At 42.9% G+C, this 16,245-nt stretch overlaps 1 protein-coding gene across 1 annotated transcript in view; it reads right to left on the bottom strand.

Annotated features, from left to right (window-relative positions):
• STIM2 (stromal interaction molecule 2) overlaps window positions 1–16,245 on the bottom strand; it is a 170,468-nt gene that overhangs the window by 40,260 nt on the left and 113,963 nt on the right. The window contains exon 3 of the mRNA XM_068278374.1: window positions 10,957–11,071. Coding sequence (XP_068134475.1) covers window positions 10,957–11,071 — 115 coding nt within the window. The remainder of the gene's footprint in view (window positions 1–10,956; window positions 11,072–16,245) is intronic.

Raw genomic sequence — 16,245 nt, 5'->3', positions numbered from 1 at the left:
GTATGCATCTATAGGTTCAGGAATGAATTATATATGTCAATAGGATAAATAGACTATATTTTGCAACTGGCACTTCTTACACAGCAGCCCAACCCATATGCCTGCCTATGACTATGCAATCTTCTATGCACCAATAAATGGTGATTTAATGGTTGAGCTCTTGTTGGTAGTATGTACACGTGCCCTGTTGTCACTAGCTTTCTCTTCAGTGATGGAGCAGAACAGAGAGCCAACTCTTGTTGCTGAAGATCTTAGATTAGCACATGTGTATATTACATTACATACATAATGACTGCCTACTGAAGGATCTTGGGTTTTGTCCGGAGATATACTTTCAGCTTGTAGTCCCAACTTTTGGCGGTAAAATAAATGTATACATTGAATCCAATTAGCTGCTACCGAAAATCAGTTTATTTTTCTTTGCTGTGGTCCAACTAGTTTTCATAATTGCCATCAAGCATGGTACATCAGATATGCTAGGCGAACAGGAGAAGATAAATACTGATATGCTGGTGACAGCTGCAATTTCTGTTGCATAAACATCCTTGCGGGATTACATTGATTATACAGGAGGCTGTATTAAGCTGTGTTCACAACAAATGTGGCCTTACAATTACAGCTCCGCTCCATAGCTATTTTGATGCACATCTGGAAAATTTCAATCTACAATTTTAGTCTACAATCATTCTCAGAAAACAGTAATTTTTTTTTATAGCCGTCTTCATAGAAGGGTTTATAAGTAACGACATCAAAAGAGCAAATGTGTTTTATTTTTATACTGCTGACATATTGCACAGTGCTTCACAGAGATCGCTGAACGGACATCACTGATCGTGCCTGGCAGTGACTCAATGTAACATCCCTGCATTCTAGGATCAGTGTGGGGGAACTTGGCATGAAGGGGGGGGAGCAGTGATTGGGGCCATATGAAGCCATGCCTCTCTACTAAAGCTAAGTACCTATGTCGCAACTACCACGTGAACGTTGTTAAGCGTAGCACCGCAATAACGATTGTCACGGATCGGATAGCTAAGATCCATAATAACTACTGCGCAAAGTACCGCGATCGCTTGAAGTTTCGTTACCTCCTGTCGTGCACACCCGCCGGCAAGAAGAGGCGTCGCTGACAGCCGTCATCAAGGGGTTGTCCCAGGACAACCACAAAAAAAAAATAATAAATAAAAAAAAGAATAGCCCAGAGACTGAAGGTAAGAAAAAGTAATGGACATGGACACACACACACACACACACACACACACACACACACACACACACACACACACACACACACACACACACACACACACACACACACACACACACACACACACACACACACACACACACGATTTGGCCCCTTTGGACTATTGTCTGCTGCCGAACTGGAACACCTGAAGTGTCAATGTTTTGAGGACATTTCTGACATCGACCACGCTGCCGAGAGCTGGTTTGAGGCCCAGCCAAAGGACGTTTATATGAAAGGTCTAGAAAAACTGCAACTACGCTGCACTAAGTGCATCAGTCTCAGGGGGGAATATGTTGAATAAATGTGTTATTCGTTACTTTTTTTTCTGGGCAAAGCAAGGAACTTATCAGCAGACCTTTGTACACTGACTTCCTGTGACAACTTATTGTAATACAATATTCCAGTTACACACAAAACAGACAAAAGTCTGCATGAATTGTGCCTTGTAATGCCCACAGAATGTAGCAGGATGACTCACAGTAACTCCCCTCTATAAGAAAGTGAACAGTTCAATGGATAGTGGGGAGCTTTTGACGAGCTACTTTAAAATTCTTATCCTTCAATGTAAGCATCAGAGGGAACCAGAGGTAAGAGGGATATAAAGACTGACACATTTCCTTTTAAATAATGCAGATTGCCTGGCTGTCCTGCTAATCATCTGCCTCTAATAAGCCATAGACCTGAAACAAGCATGCAGATCAGATGTCTATGACAAATCTGACAATATTAGCTGCATGCTTGTTTAAGGCAGGGCTGTGGAGTCGGTACAAAAATCCTCCGACTCCTCAGGTTAGGATTCCACTGACTCCGCCTCCTCTAATTTGCATATTACATTCTTGTTGATTGTAAGTATGTAACATAAAAAGCATCTCTTATCTGCTAACGCTTAGGAATTTTAAAAGACACCTGAACTGAGAGGGATATGGAGGCTGCCATATTTATTCCCTTTTATACAATACCAGTTACCTGGCTATCCAGCTGATCTTCTGCCTCTAATACTTTTAGTCATAGACTTAGGCCTAATTCACATCATACACGTTTCTGTGCGCATTTGGAAGCGCATAGGACGTGGTAACATGCAAGAACGGCAGAAGGGTATAGACAGCCCTTCTGCCGTTTACATCAAATGCGCTGCGCAGCAGTACAATGCGCTTGCGTACTGCTGCATGCATGCATTCTTCCCGCAAGCGCAGAGCTGACCCATTCACTGTCAATAGATGGGATCAGCAGTGCATAGGGTAGCATCGCAGATGGCGTGCGATCGTATGCCTTGCGTTCCGATCGCACGGCCATCTGCGCTGCATAGATGTGAACGAGGACTAAAACTAGTCCTTGGTAAGAGTACTTGTAGAAGGTACAGACCGGAACAAAGAACATCTATCAGGCCCTAGGCAATGTAACTGTGGGTACATGTAAGAGTGATGTGCAGGTACTCTGCAGGAGAATGAGGTGATTCTTCCTCTATTACACATTCTTCATGTAAAATCTGAACAAGGTTTATGGGTGATAGACAACACTTCTGTGTTCAATGTGCACAACATTCTCAGTGGATTCCCTGCAGCTCTGTGCATATGTCGAGTATACTACTACTGTGTAACAAAGTAAACCTGACACAGATGAAATTACAGTTTTATACATACCTGGAGCTTCCTCCAGCCCCCCTTAGGCTAATCAGTCCCTTGCTGTCGTCCTCTGCCACCTGGATCTTTTTCTATGGGTCCAGGTACATGAGCCAGTCTGGCATAGTGTGCATGCACACACTCCGCCGCCAGGAACGTACTACACCTGCGCAGCACTATTGCGCAGGTGCAGAATGCTCCTGGCTGTGGAAGCGGCATGCGGCCAGACTGCGCTGACTGGCTGAATTACCAGGACTCCTAGAAGAAGATCCAGGTGGTGGAAGAGGACAGCGAGGGACTGATTAGCCTGAAGGGGGCTGGAAGAAGCCCCAGGTGTGTATAAAACTTCCTTTTCATCCGTCTCAGGTACCTTTTAATTCGTAGTCACCAAACCAAATTTTAACATAAATTATTTGATTTCATGAGCAAATGAATTTGCATAAACCAGCATCAACGAAGAATTATTTCCATCTCATTGACCATCTCTATTAGTGACACAGCTACACGTCAGGCTTTATTTTTACAGCTTAGATGTTTAGTATATATAAAATATTCCTGTGTACACACCATATATACAGTCACAATCAGATATGTATATCTGACTTTAAAAATACAGGGACTGCTTTATTGAAGCAGCACAAGTAACTATTTTTGATTGGTTCATTTCATTTTTGTGGGCTAAGCACAGCTATTACTGTATGTATACATTATTTATGATGACTATTATCTGAGAAATAGAACATTTTATCACATTTTCTATTTTAATTACAGTTTAAATTCATTAAGAGTCAGAGTATTTTTCCCGACTCAGACTCCAGGTACCCAAAAATTGCTCCGACTCCTCGACTACCACTTCACAGCCTTGGTTTCAGGTGTGTGATTTAGAGCCTACTGACCAGAAAAATCAGCAGGGCTGCCAGGCAACTGGTATTGTTTAAAGGGAAACAAATATGGCAGCCTCCATAGGTCTCTCACCTTGGTTTCCCACTACAGTGAAAAATATAGTTTTTTAGTCTATTTTACAGCATCAGAAATCTGACAGTGGGTCCTATTATATAAATAGGATTTGTTCATACTTGTCTGCCTAGAACAGATCAGATTGAGTAAGCGAGTAGATGCATTTGAGATACAGCCTATGGTTGAAACATATCTGCTCCAGGTAGTAAATGGACCACAACAGACCAGCAGAGATCTGCCTCAAGTGGGAACCTAGCCTTATGCACAGATAAAAGGCTCTGCAGCCAAGCATCTGCATAGGACTAAACTCGTCTGTAGCTGGTTTTAAAGGTATGCTGTGACACCTCATGAATAAGCTGCTTAAGCTCCCACAGAATACCTTGCTTTAGTGGATTATACCATTAATGAGAATGTGTTGTAGGGTCACAATTCATTATGCACGGCAGAATTTATTTAGAAATTATCAGATCACCCAGCAAAGGTAGCCTAAGGTTAAATATCTCTCAGTTCTCCACCTCAGCAATATCACTGGCAGCTATATCGGTCACTACTGTGCGCGATCATCAATTAGCACTCTTGACACTGTCTGAGAGGTCCCTGAAGTTAGAGGTTTTTAATTACTTGTTTGTATATTCCTGAATGACTGTATGCTTCCAAATCCCTATCCTGCACCTGTGGCCATTCATCTTATCTGAAGGGTGTATTGCCATTTCAAGTACAATGTGCATGTCTTTTGCGTATACTGCGATAAAGCTAGCCTTCAGAATAATCCATAACTTAAAGCCCTAGTTCAGCCTCATTTTTAATGCAGATGATAGCAAGTCAGTTGCGTTGCGACCAGATCGCTATGCGACCAAAAAGTCACATATGGCTGAGGTCCAACTATACAGTGAGGTCAGACCCGGATTTACATCACAGGAGCCTATAGGCACAGATGTCCTGGCACCCTAGACTTCACCCTCCATGAACCTACAAACCCCCACCGAACTGCACCACAAGTGTGCCGGCTAGCCCAGCTGTCACTTCTCCCTTACTTCTCTTGCCCGTCATAGGTAGCTACAGGTACCCCTTAGCATTAGGTAGCCAGAAGTCCCCTAATTATTAAGTGCCCTTACTGAAGGGAGATCTGGTCAGTGAAATGCCGGGAGACCAGGACGAGTAACCTCATTTACAGCCGCCTTTCCATCATCAGGCGCCTTATAGGCAACGTGCCTACAGTGTCTTATGGTAAATCCGGCCCTGAGTGAGGTGTATATTGCGATGAAAGTATGTCTCACAGCCACTGGCTGAGAGTGGCTGGATTGAGTACGGATTAAGCCTTTGACAAGCGAGACCAGGGTTCGAAACCTGGCTAGGGTCAGTACCTAATTATTAAAGAGTTCAAGGCAGGACACTGCAGGGTGGCCTCTTGAGCGCGTCCCAGTGGCTGCAGCTCGAGCGTTTTGAGTCCAATAGGTGAAAAGAGCTAAACAAATTATTATTATGATTATTATTATTACTACTGTAAACGCACGCATTACCTGATTAACGCACAGCATGGTGTGCTTTACTGCATCGGAACCCACCACACTGCACATGCATTGCCGAAAGAAGCCCACTAATGGTACAATTTTCCAAACGATCAACCGTCCGATCCAATCATTGCAATCCATCAGAAACGATCGTTCAGATCAACCAACGGAGGGGAAAATGATAATCAATCCAATCAGACAAAAAAAAAATCATTTGGAAATTCTGATCGATGGAATGATCTATAGAACAATCGTTTGTCACCGATCGGGACCATCAATGGTACCTGATCGATTATATGGTTGATTGTTTGGGTGCTTGAACCATGAATAGGCACCTTTAGATATAGATATACATTTATTTTATAATCAATATCAAAAGGGATAAATGTATGCTTTGTGCCATTGCAGAAGAAACTCCTAGGCATTTTGAAATGTTTTTCCCGGCATTTTTCCCGGCATTTTTCCCTCCGTCTTTAGAACATAAACACACACTCCTCTCATGCATGCCGGAGCTTGCCCAGATTTGTCATTACAATCATTCATTGTACAGCATTTATCCAGATTAATATTTAGCACATATCCTGTGGGCAACATTTACAAGCGGTTATTTTCCTCCACTCTGGACTTATTTTGGCTTAGTTTGTTGACTAGCGTAGCGTAATCCTCAGTATCTGACACCGATCGCTCCTGTTTACAGAACTGATCCGGCCAGACAAGCCTGAGTCTCATCCCCAGTCAAAACAAGACTGGTTTGCAAGTGACAGCTGCTATAATGGCATTTTTATATGTCAAAGTATGCTTTAAACCCAATGCCCTATATTAACTATGAAATTAAATTGAAACTTGTATAATTAATGTCACGTACTCACCAATCTACATTACATGCTGCCAGTCATCTGCCTTTCATTTTGATAAATTTGCTGTCACGGCTATGTCACCTTAATGATCTGGCAAACCAGACATTTAAAGAGGAACTTTACCGAAAAATAGTAGTAGGGGTACAAAAATAAACCAATACATTGCAAAGTAATTAGCTAAAAAAGAAAAGATCAAGAAATGATTGATATTTGCCTGTAATTCGTTCATACTGTTTGATCCACAATGAGCCTGCACGTCATCTTTACTACTGGCAGACATGAAAAAAAAACTAGACAGCACTATCTGTAACCACACCCACTATCATTGCGATAAGCTAAAAGGTTGGGGTTTTTTTTTTTTATAGATGTGCATATGCACAGAGGAAGATATTGGTTGCTTGGCAGGTGGAAACAACAGTCATTTCTCACAATGCAACAAGGTTCAAAGAATGGAAACTGTCATTGACATCACACTGTGGGAGGGTTTTCAGCACAATATCAGCCATACAGACGACATTGATAATCTATTCGAGAAAAGGTCAATATTTCCCACGGGAGAGGGGGTATCAGCTACTGATTGGGATGAATTTTAATCCTTAGTTCCTGTTTAAAGGGAACCTTAACTGAACGGGGGGGGGGGGAGGGGGGGTAAAGAGTTTTACTTACCTGGGGCTATTACCAGCCCCCTGCAGCAGTCCTGTGCCCTCGGAGCCGCTCTGGAATCCTCTGGTCCCCCGCTGTTACTTAGTTTCGTTTTTGACGACTCACCAGTCGCCAGCCGCCATGCGTATTATTGGACGCATTCACCAATGCAATTAGCGCTATTGCGGACCGCAACGCGTACAAAAATACGCATATCTACGCGTGCGGAATGCGGCAACGCGTATTTTGTACGCGTTGCGGTCCGCAATAGCGCTAATTGCATTGGTGAATGCGTCCAATAATACGCATGGCGGCCGGCGACTGGTGAGTCGTCAAAAACGAAACTAAGTGACAGCGGGGGACCAGAGGATTCCAGAGCGGCTCCAAGGGCACAGGACTGCTGCAGGGGGCTGGTAATAGCCCCAGGTAAGGAACCCCCCCCCCCCACCATTCAGTTAAGGTACCCTTTAAGGGCCAATTAGACAGCAAGGTCTATTTCCCACTTTCCCGGTCTGTGGAAGCAGCTCAGTAATGTCCCTTCTCACACCTCTGTAGAAACAGAAAGCATTGCTCAGCTGTTGCCTGCACAGCATTGGTAACTGCAGTGACGCACTGCAAGTCCATAGGTGCATCACCCCCCGAAAAAAAACAAAAAAAAGCCTGAGCTGTCCATTTTCCTCCACACACCAGTCGTTTTGTATTAAAATTAGTTATTGACAGAGGGACCCACTTTAACCTGCTTGATAAGCACTGGGGAGAAAACATGCTAAGATACATTCATAAACTCAGTTTATATTGTGAACAGAGCCTGTTGTTTTTATGTGTAGAGATCAGAAGCAGGCAACCATTTGCACACATGTATAGCTGACCTGGAAGGCTACAGACAACAAAACTGAGCATTCAGTGGTGTAACACTATGCATGCTCAGCTTTGTGCCACACACTACCACAAAACAAGCATTCTCCTCTGCAAAGTGGAGCTTTGTTACATAACACATCCTAGTTTACATAACAGGATATCTGCTTTGTGTTAGAAGAAAGGTGCATCTCTCCCAGCAAACACACACACATCTCAGTTCTATATACCATTTAAAGCCCAAATTCTAAAAACACATGTTTAGCATACATTTTTAACTATTGCTTTTAAAGCACACCTTTTTAAATTTATTGTACTTTACTTTTCTCTGTGCTTTTCAACAGGTGGACAGTGGCAACGTCCTGTGCAGAAAGTTAGGTCTTGCCATCCCACTTCCTGTGAGCTACAAGTCAAACACAGGCTGTGCCTGAATAGTGACTGACACAACCTTCACCCATCTCTTGCACATCTAATGCTGGGTACACACGATGCAATTTCCCATCCGATTGATGGGTAATATGACAGGAAGTTGCATAGTGTGTACATGTTCAAACTGCTCCCGATCGATAACAGGATCGATTTCCCATAATAACTTTGGAAAATTCATCCAGCTATCGAACGGGAGCAGACCAGACATAATGGAATTTATCAGATTCCCGTCTATCGGGCCGGAAATAGCATTGTGTGTACCCAGCATTGCAGATGTACCCAGCTTTGCATACCAGCTGAATCTACAAAGGGGCAAGAAGCTAGCTGCTCTGCCATTTTAAAGGCACATTTCACTTTTAAAAAAGGCAATTAGCCACCCATTTTCCTTCTATACACAATTCATACTCCTTTATCAACATGGTTCCTGTTAAGATTTGCCTAATTAAGTTTTGGTCGAGGGCTGGTTCAAAAGGATGTTCTCACGGCGTTAAATGTAAAGTGCTGCCCTTGTTGGTTAACCGCTATACATTCAAGTGAGTAGACAGTCGCCAACGCAATCATTTACAATTGTTCGCACAAACGCCGCACATAACCACCTTAGGGGTAACCACGAGCTAGACTCTGGGTGGAAAACTGCAGCTCAGAGCAGTAATCCCGAGCTACACTCGCGGTAGCCGACCGGGAGGTCCATGAAGAACATTGCGTGCAGCAGACGATTTCTCTCACCTCCCAGGCAATCTAGACACTGGCGGCCATTCTTCTTCCTGTCCACAGAGGCTCTGCATCTCCCTGGTGAGATCGCTGGCTGATGTTATGAGGACAGTCGGCAATCTTACTATAAGGTTACAGCGCGTAAGTGCAGGGGCTGCTCCAGGCTCTCTCGTGGTATGTTATTTTTTTCTTGCTTTTAGGGTCTAAAAGCACATGAAAAAATTGTACCGTTTTAAGACCCTAAAATAAGGAAAAAATCATACCGCCTGGGAGGTTAATCTCAACATTTCCCATCATCTAGTTTTTGCTACATGGATGCAACATAAAGTGCCCATGGACGGCTAACCGCGGCACCTCCGTGTTCCCCTCCAGGGCTCAAAGCACAACCCAAAAATCAAACAACTGGAAGCACTGCTGAAAGTTGCCAAATGCTTTTCTGCTCACTTGCAGAAGAGCCTTTGAGGGAGACGTCGAGCGGATGATTCAGACGTCTACAGTATCTGATGCAGCCCCCGGTTGGCTTTAAAAGCTACATACAGACCCTGGATTTTGGCAACCTTAAGTAATCCTCTGAAAATTTAGAATGTATAGGCCTCCCCCAGTCCAAGTAGGCTCCATCTTTGCCACTGGAGTAGCCAGAAAACCCCTGGCCAACATTATTGCTCGGGTCTCCTACTTGACATACATTTCAAAATGGCGCAGGATGAAAACAAAAGACGACTTAACCTGCTGTAGCCAAACTCCTTCCTATGCTAAATACTATTCCCACTCTGAGTTGTAGCAACTTGGGGGGGAATAATTCAGGCAACTGGCTGGCTACTGTTGGCCGGTCAAATTACCTTTTTGCAGCAATTGCCGTCACCCAGATTAGTAACTAAGCGCTGCTAAAGCTGTAATTTGCAATACGGCCTACGGGGGCGCCCAAATCATCAGGGCAGCGCTGCGCCAAAATTAGGTGTCTCGCCTACTCATCCTCTACTCAACTAACCAAACTGCCTGGCAGATAAAGCAGTGGATCTGTGTAGAAGAACTATCCCTCAGCAGTCACCCAAAAGGATTGTTTTGGGTGACAGTTACCCTAGGTGTGTATGTAACTTTAATGAGCCACTAGGCATGGTCTACCTATCGAAATGTCAGAAGTCGGAACTACAGTAAAACCCCCATTATCCGGCACCAACGGGGGGATCTGCAGATGCCGAAGTGTAGGTTCTGGTTGCTTGAGAATCAGTGTTAAAAATAGGCCTATCCAAAAAAACAGTACCATGCCACACACTGTATACTTACCATTAACTCAGTATTAATGTTGAAATGCAGTTATTACATGCAAATTAGGATAACTGACAATACTTAATGTATCAGAGGTTTATTACTGAACAAAAATAGTGTAAAAGTAGATTTAGGGCCTGTACACACTGCTGCGCTTGCGTTGCGTTTTTAAAAACGCATGCGTTTTTAAAAACGCAAGGTCTTTTGAAAAAGAATGAAAATCGTGATGACTTGTACACACTGGTGCGATGCGTTTTTAAAAAAACGCAAACGCAGTGCCTGCTGCGCTTTTTTAAGCGCAGCGCATGAAAAACGCATTAAAAACGCATGCGCTTGCGTTTTTGCCTGCGTTTTTCAGAAGTCAGTATCCCAGAAGACTCTGCAATGTCCTGATTCCTGTTGAGATGTAAACTAGAAAAAAACAAAGGATTCTTTAGCCAATCAGCAATTACAAGAAAAACGCAAACGCACAAAAAACGCAGGCAAAAGCGCATGCGTTTTTAAAACTACAGGCACTTTAAAAACGCATGCGCTTGCGTTTTTGCCTGCGTTTTTCAGTGTGTACAGGCCCTTATGCATCCTGCAAAGCCAGAATTTTTTTTCTGGTTGCTTGAGACTTCTGGTTAATTACTGGATAACGGGGGTTTTACTGCACTTGTGTTGTCTCCAGGTTAAAAACAATAAAAAGGTTAATTTACCACCTTTCATTTTTGAATCACACAGAGCAACTGAAATTACACAAGGATTCCATGTAAATGAAAGATTTCAAAGGACTCAAATGACAAAACACACCCAGGTTTACTGAACATATTACACAGACTCGGGCTATGTGATGTATCTTTGCATAATAGATGCTTACTCACCTTCTGATGTTTTCCATGTCTTCCACAGATCCTCCACTGTAATATGCTTGTCTTCTCTGTGCAAGTGGTTGTGCTTGTGAGAGGCGTCCTTGTAGTTCATGTCCTCCCGTAGGAACTGAAAAATATAACAATGCATTCTTTTGAGTAACAAGCAAGACAAACTGATAAAGGGTACCTGAAGGGGCACAAGATAAAACCTCAATATGTACAGTACGCAATCCTATAAAAGTGGACCTGAACTCTTCACAAAAAACGAGAAATGCACCCTGTATGTATTTAGCCTGTACTTCACCCTCATCTGTAACTTTACACCACTGTAATTTGATCTCTCAGCTGTCAGCTCAGGATTCTCGGCCGTCCTCAGCAAAGCAGCTAATTTGTAAACACAGGATGTTAACAATATGTCTGCTTCCATAAAAACAGCAGGAAGTAGACACTACAGATTTATTGCAGGATTTGTATCAGCTATAACAAAAATGTTTTTCTTTAAAGGGGAACTGAAGATAGAGGTATATGGAGGCTGTCATGTTTATTTCCTTTTAAGCAATACCAGTTGCCTGGCAGCCCTGCTGATCCTCTGCCTCTAATACTATTAACCATAGCCCCTGAACAAGCATTCAGCAGATCAGGTGTTTCAGTTGTTCAGACTTTAAAGTCAGATCTGACAAGACTAGCTGCATGCTTGTTTCTGGTTTTATTCAGATACTACTGCAGAGAAATAGACCAGCAGGGCTGCCAGGCAACTGGTATTGATTAAAAGGAAATAAACATGACAGCCTCCATATAGCTCTCTCTTCAGTTACCCTTTAAAGGTTATTACGCTGATGCTTGTCTTTTAGAGCAGAGAGTAAGTTCGGAATGCAGGTCCGCTGTAAGAACTAGGCTGCGTTCCTTTTTTCTTACTGTAAGGGTTAATATTCCAGGCCTCTGTATTACAGTTTTACTTCAGTCAACTGCAGGGAAACGCTCACTGCTAATCTTGTGTGGGTACACACGGTAAGATTTTCCATGCAATTTTGCGGCCCAATCGTTTTTCTCACACTATTCTGCACTGGATTCTCTTATCTTCATTCGTTTTTCTTATCTTTTTCCATTCACCGCTATGAGAAATCGAGGGCGGAAACGATCAGGAGCAATATCGGGCATGACAGATTTTATCAATCGGATCCATCTATGGTACCATGTGTATTAGGCATTACCTTTGCTTTACAGGCTGAAATGATGAAGGTACTATGGGGCACATTGGTGGGATTGCGCAAAGGTTTTACAACTGTGGGACTGAGTTCATATGCTTTAAAGCGGATCCGAGATGAAAAACTAACTGTGACAAGTAACTTGTCTATATATCTTATGTAAAATTTACTTAGTTTACACAACAAATCTAGCTGCAAACAGCTTCAACAGTTTATGATTATTTATTCCTGTGATACCATTACAGCGGCCATGTTCTGTTTGTAAACATTACACAAAGGCAAGCTGCTCTGCATCTTCAGCCCTCAGCCTGTGAAAACTTCACTCCCCTCTCCTCCTCCCCTCTGCCTCTGAAATCTCTAGCCAGTAACCTCCTCCTGCACAGACTGAGCTCCCATAAGCCCATACTACATGGATCTGAGAGTGCCCAAGGCACTCTGGAGAAGCTGTGGGTGAGGCTTGTTTAGTTTATAGGAAATACAGTATTAAAACAAAAACAAAAATATTTGGCTTAAGGTATTATAAACTATATGAAAGGAACACAATTATGAAATGAGTGAAAGTTTATCTCGCATCCACTTTAAGCAAACAGCAAGCCCCTCATTACTAAAAAAGACCCTAGGAGGTCCCTTCTGGACCTCAAGCCTGAGGACCTTAAATACACCAAAACAAACTTCTGTAATTTGAGTTTTTAGTCTCCAAATGTCATGTAGCCTCCCAGTGGCTGCAAACAAATGTGAACTTTAAGGCAGTCTTAAATTGGATAGGATGGTGTGTGAATACATACACTCTACCGTGGCTGATAACCTTACACATTTTCAGAAAGTATGGAAGTAATGGGTGGACTTAAGGGTCTAAAGGTGTAGCCAATACAATGTTCTCTGGGTGATGCCTTCCTTTTATTTTTTTTCTATATTACGGATTACCATAAATACTCGTGTATGAACCAACCCACCAACTTGTACCTACTAAAACAGGAAAAATGATTGACCCGGGTATAGAGTCCCCCTCCGGCATATAAATACTAGTGCCTTCCTTTATCTCCCCCCGGCCGCCAGATCAGAGCGACATGTAAGTGTCTACTACCCTCTCCTCCGCATGTTAGGCAAGGTAACAAGGAATCCCTGGAGCTTGCACACTAATATGCCGGGGAGGAGGAGGGGGTTCACTGTCTAACATGCAGAGGGGGAAGCATTCCACTCCAATCTGGCGGCACACGGGGTGCGGGGGTGTGAGGAGGAGGGGGGGGGGGGGAGAATTGGGGAGGAAATAAAGGTATGTGAAAGTGCCACTCTGCATGCTCATATGCCAGGGAAGAGGGGGTCAATCACTAACATGCGTAGGAGAGGGGAGCGGACACTTACATTGCTGTTCTGGCAGCAGGGGGGATAAAGGTTGTGTACTGACTTGTGTATAAGCCGAGACCCCCCCCCCACTTTGATACCACTTTTTTCCCCAAAAAAAATGGCTTATACATGAGTATATAAGGTATGCACTTCATAGGTTCTTAATTCCATTCAGCTGTAATTTCTTATTTTTGAGTTTTGGCCATGCCATTCAGTTGCTCAGACCGATTCTCATCAGTTACTAAAAACTGCTATGCCTTGCTATCTATAAAACTTTATTAGCTACTGTGTAACAAGTGATACTTTACTACAGAATTCACCTTTTGTGATGGACTCTCAGTATGCACCATATGACCCCAGTATTGCATGCCTGTATTTATGAGCAATCTTATAATAAAGGTCTTTGAAACAAAAAGAAAATACTTTGCCTAAAAGCCCCAGATTGGGGAAAGTTTTATTATTAATATGGATTTAATGTAGCATTATACATAAAGTTTGATACGTAAAAAAAGAGGTATAGAAATGTATGCACCAGTGTGTAGATCATTTCCTTTGTAACCTATAGCTGCTTGCTCACTCCCAGCATAAAACACAACCTTAACGTGGACCTGAGCTCTTGCACAGCACACAAGAAAAACAGTGAGCAACACACCTTGTGTATTATTACCCAGAAAAGCCAGTCTAATTCCCCCTCATATGTAAGTAATTACAAGCGTAATTTGATCTCTCAGCTGTGTTAGCACGTAAATTAGTCAGTCCTTGGCTGACAGTGAATAAGTAAACACAGGGTGTTAACCCTTTGTCTGATTCCATGAGAACCTAATTCATATGACCCTGCAGCAGAGTAAGCATAGTGTTGCCATCACCCCCAAGCGCCCTTCCCATGTCCTTCCCCGCCCCTCATCCAGTGACATACCCCTTGCTGGACAAGAAGTAGATCTCTGGGATTCCCGGGTTTCTCCATCCTATTCATGCTGTTACATTCATTCACGCCGCCAACACATTTAAAATCCCTGCGTCGCCGATAGACCCATGAATTCTGACTCTAAACAGGCTGTTGAATTTGCGGCGGTTGGCAGCTGATAGGGCAATTCCGGCATAATGTGTAAGGCCCCATTGCCTTGCCTTGTTGCTGTGTTACCCTACGGTAAAACAGGGTAACACAATGTACACTTGCAAGGTAAAAGGGGCCTAAAGGTTATTATGCTGCTTCTTATCTTTTAGAGCAGAGAAGAAGTTCTGAGTCCAGGCCTGCTGTAAGTCGCAAACAAGCACAATGCTTGCTCTGCTGTTTGCAACAAGACATTGTGGGGAAAAAAAAAGAAAGAAAGAAAGAAAACCGATAAGTGCATAACAATGCTTCTCCCTCTTTATTTTTTTCTTTTATAAACGTAGGATGATAGTGAAGCTGGCATTCTTGGCACACTGAAGCTTGCAGCTGTGTGTAACTAAAGCTCGCCTACTGCACACAGACGGCACAAACCAAAACACTAGCGGTACATACACATAATAGTTTTATAATTGGCATTACGCTTTACAACATTTATTGGCATTACGCTTTTTAACATTACATACTGTTTACAATCTGTACCTCATCATGCACCTCAAACTGATCTCATGCAGAAAATCTGAGGGACTGTTGCCTACAGCAACTAGACTTTATCAAGAACAGCACAGAACCAACACTGAGGGCCTGTTTCCACTAGTGCGGTGTGATTCCGCTGCGGAAAACGCTAAAACGAATTCGCATGCAAATTCATATGCGTTTGTATGCAAATTTTAACACGAAAACGTGTTAAAATTCGCATCTGTTTGTAAGCACACTAATTTAACCATGTCAGTGCTTGTGCGTTTTTACCAGGGCTGTGGAGTCGGAGTCAGGGCAATATTGGGTACCCGGAGTCGGAGTCGTGGTTTCATAAACAGAAGAGTCGGAGTCAGAAGATTTTTGTACCGACTCCACAGCCCTGGTTTTTACATTGATTTTAAGAGAAAACGTATGCGAATTTGCATTGAAAATTCGCATAGCGTAAACGCGGGCGAATTTCCTATTAAATACATTACAGGCGAATAGCTCACTAGCCTTGCGATGTGCGAATTCTGATGGCTCTGCTGTGCAGATTTTTTCTGCACAGTCCACCGCGCAGAAACAGGCCCATTGATTTATATTGGTTATGCGAATCTGCAAGCAGAAAATGCATGCAGATTTGCTCTAGTGGAAACGGGCCCTGAAACAAAACACAGTCTTCACCACTGAAACAAAACAGCCAGTTTTGTAACAGTAACCTTTAAACTATTAGGCCACGGGCAATATAAATCTTACTTTTATTATGTTAAATAAAATTAAGCCAAACTACTATTATAATTATTTACGGTAGTTGACTAGTACTAATGTTAGGACCATTCACTTTGGTTTGGCTCTTTTCCATACAGTGCATTTCATAAGCAGGATGTTTTTTGGTTACTATAAACATTTACCTGACCGGTGAATCATCTGACATCTCATTTGCAAATACAAAGAAAAGTCTCTGCCATGCATGCTGAGTCAGGTAAGCGTCTCAATGGCATTCCTTATGATGTACCCAAATCTGTAAACCTGGGTGGCAAAACCAAAGGAAAAACCTCACAGGCTCTCTGCAGCAATTACAGCCGTGTGGCTACATAACATGGTTTCCAGACTAAGGGCATTATTCACTGCAGTCATTCTGACAAGTCTGCAAGTAAATTGCGCTTCTTCCAAAGAGTGTAAAGA

The sequence above is a fragment of the Hyperolius riggenbachi genome, chromosome 1 (genome assembly GCF_040937935.1).
Source record: "Hyperolius riggenbachi isolate aHypRig1 chromosome 1, aHypRig1.pri, whole genome shotgun sequence".
Lineage (NCBI taxonomy): Eukaryota > Metazoa > Chordata > Amphibia > Anura > Hyperoliidae > Hyperolius > Hyperolius riggenbachi.
The sequence above is the reverse complement of the archived record's forward strand: the minus strand, read 5'-3'. Positions and strand labels throughout refer to the sequence as shown.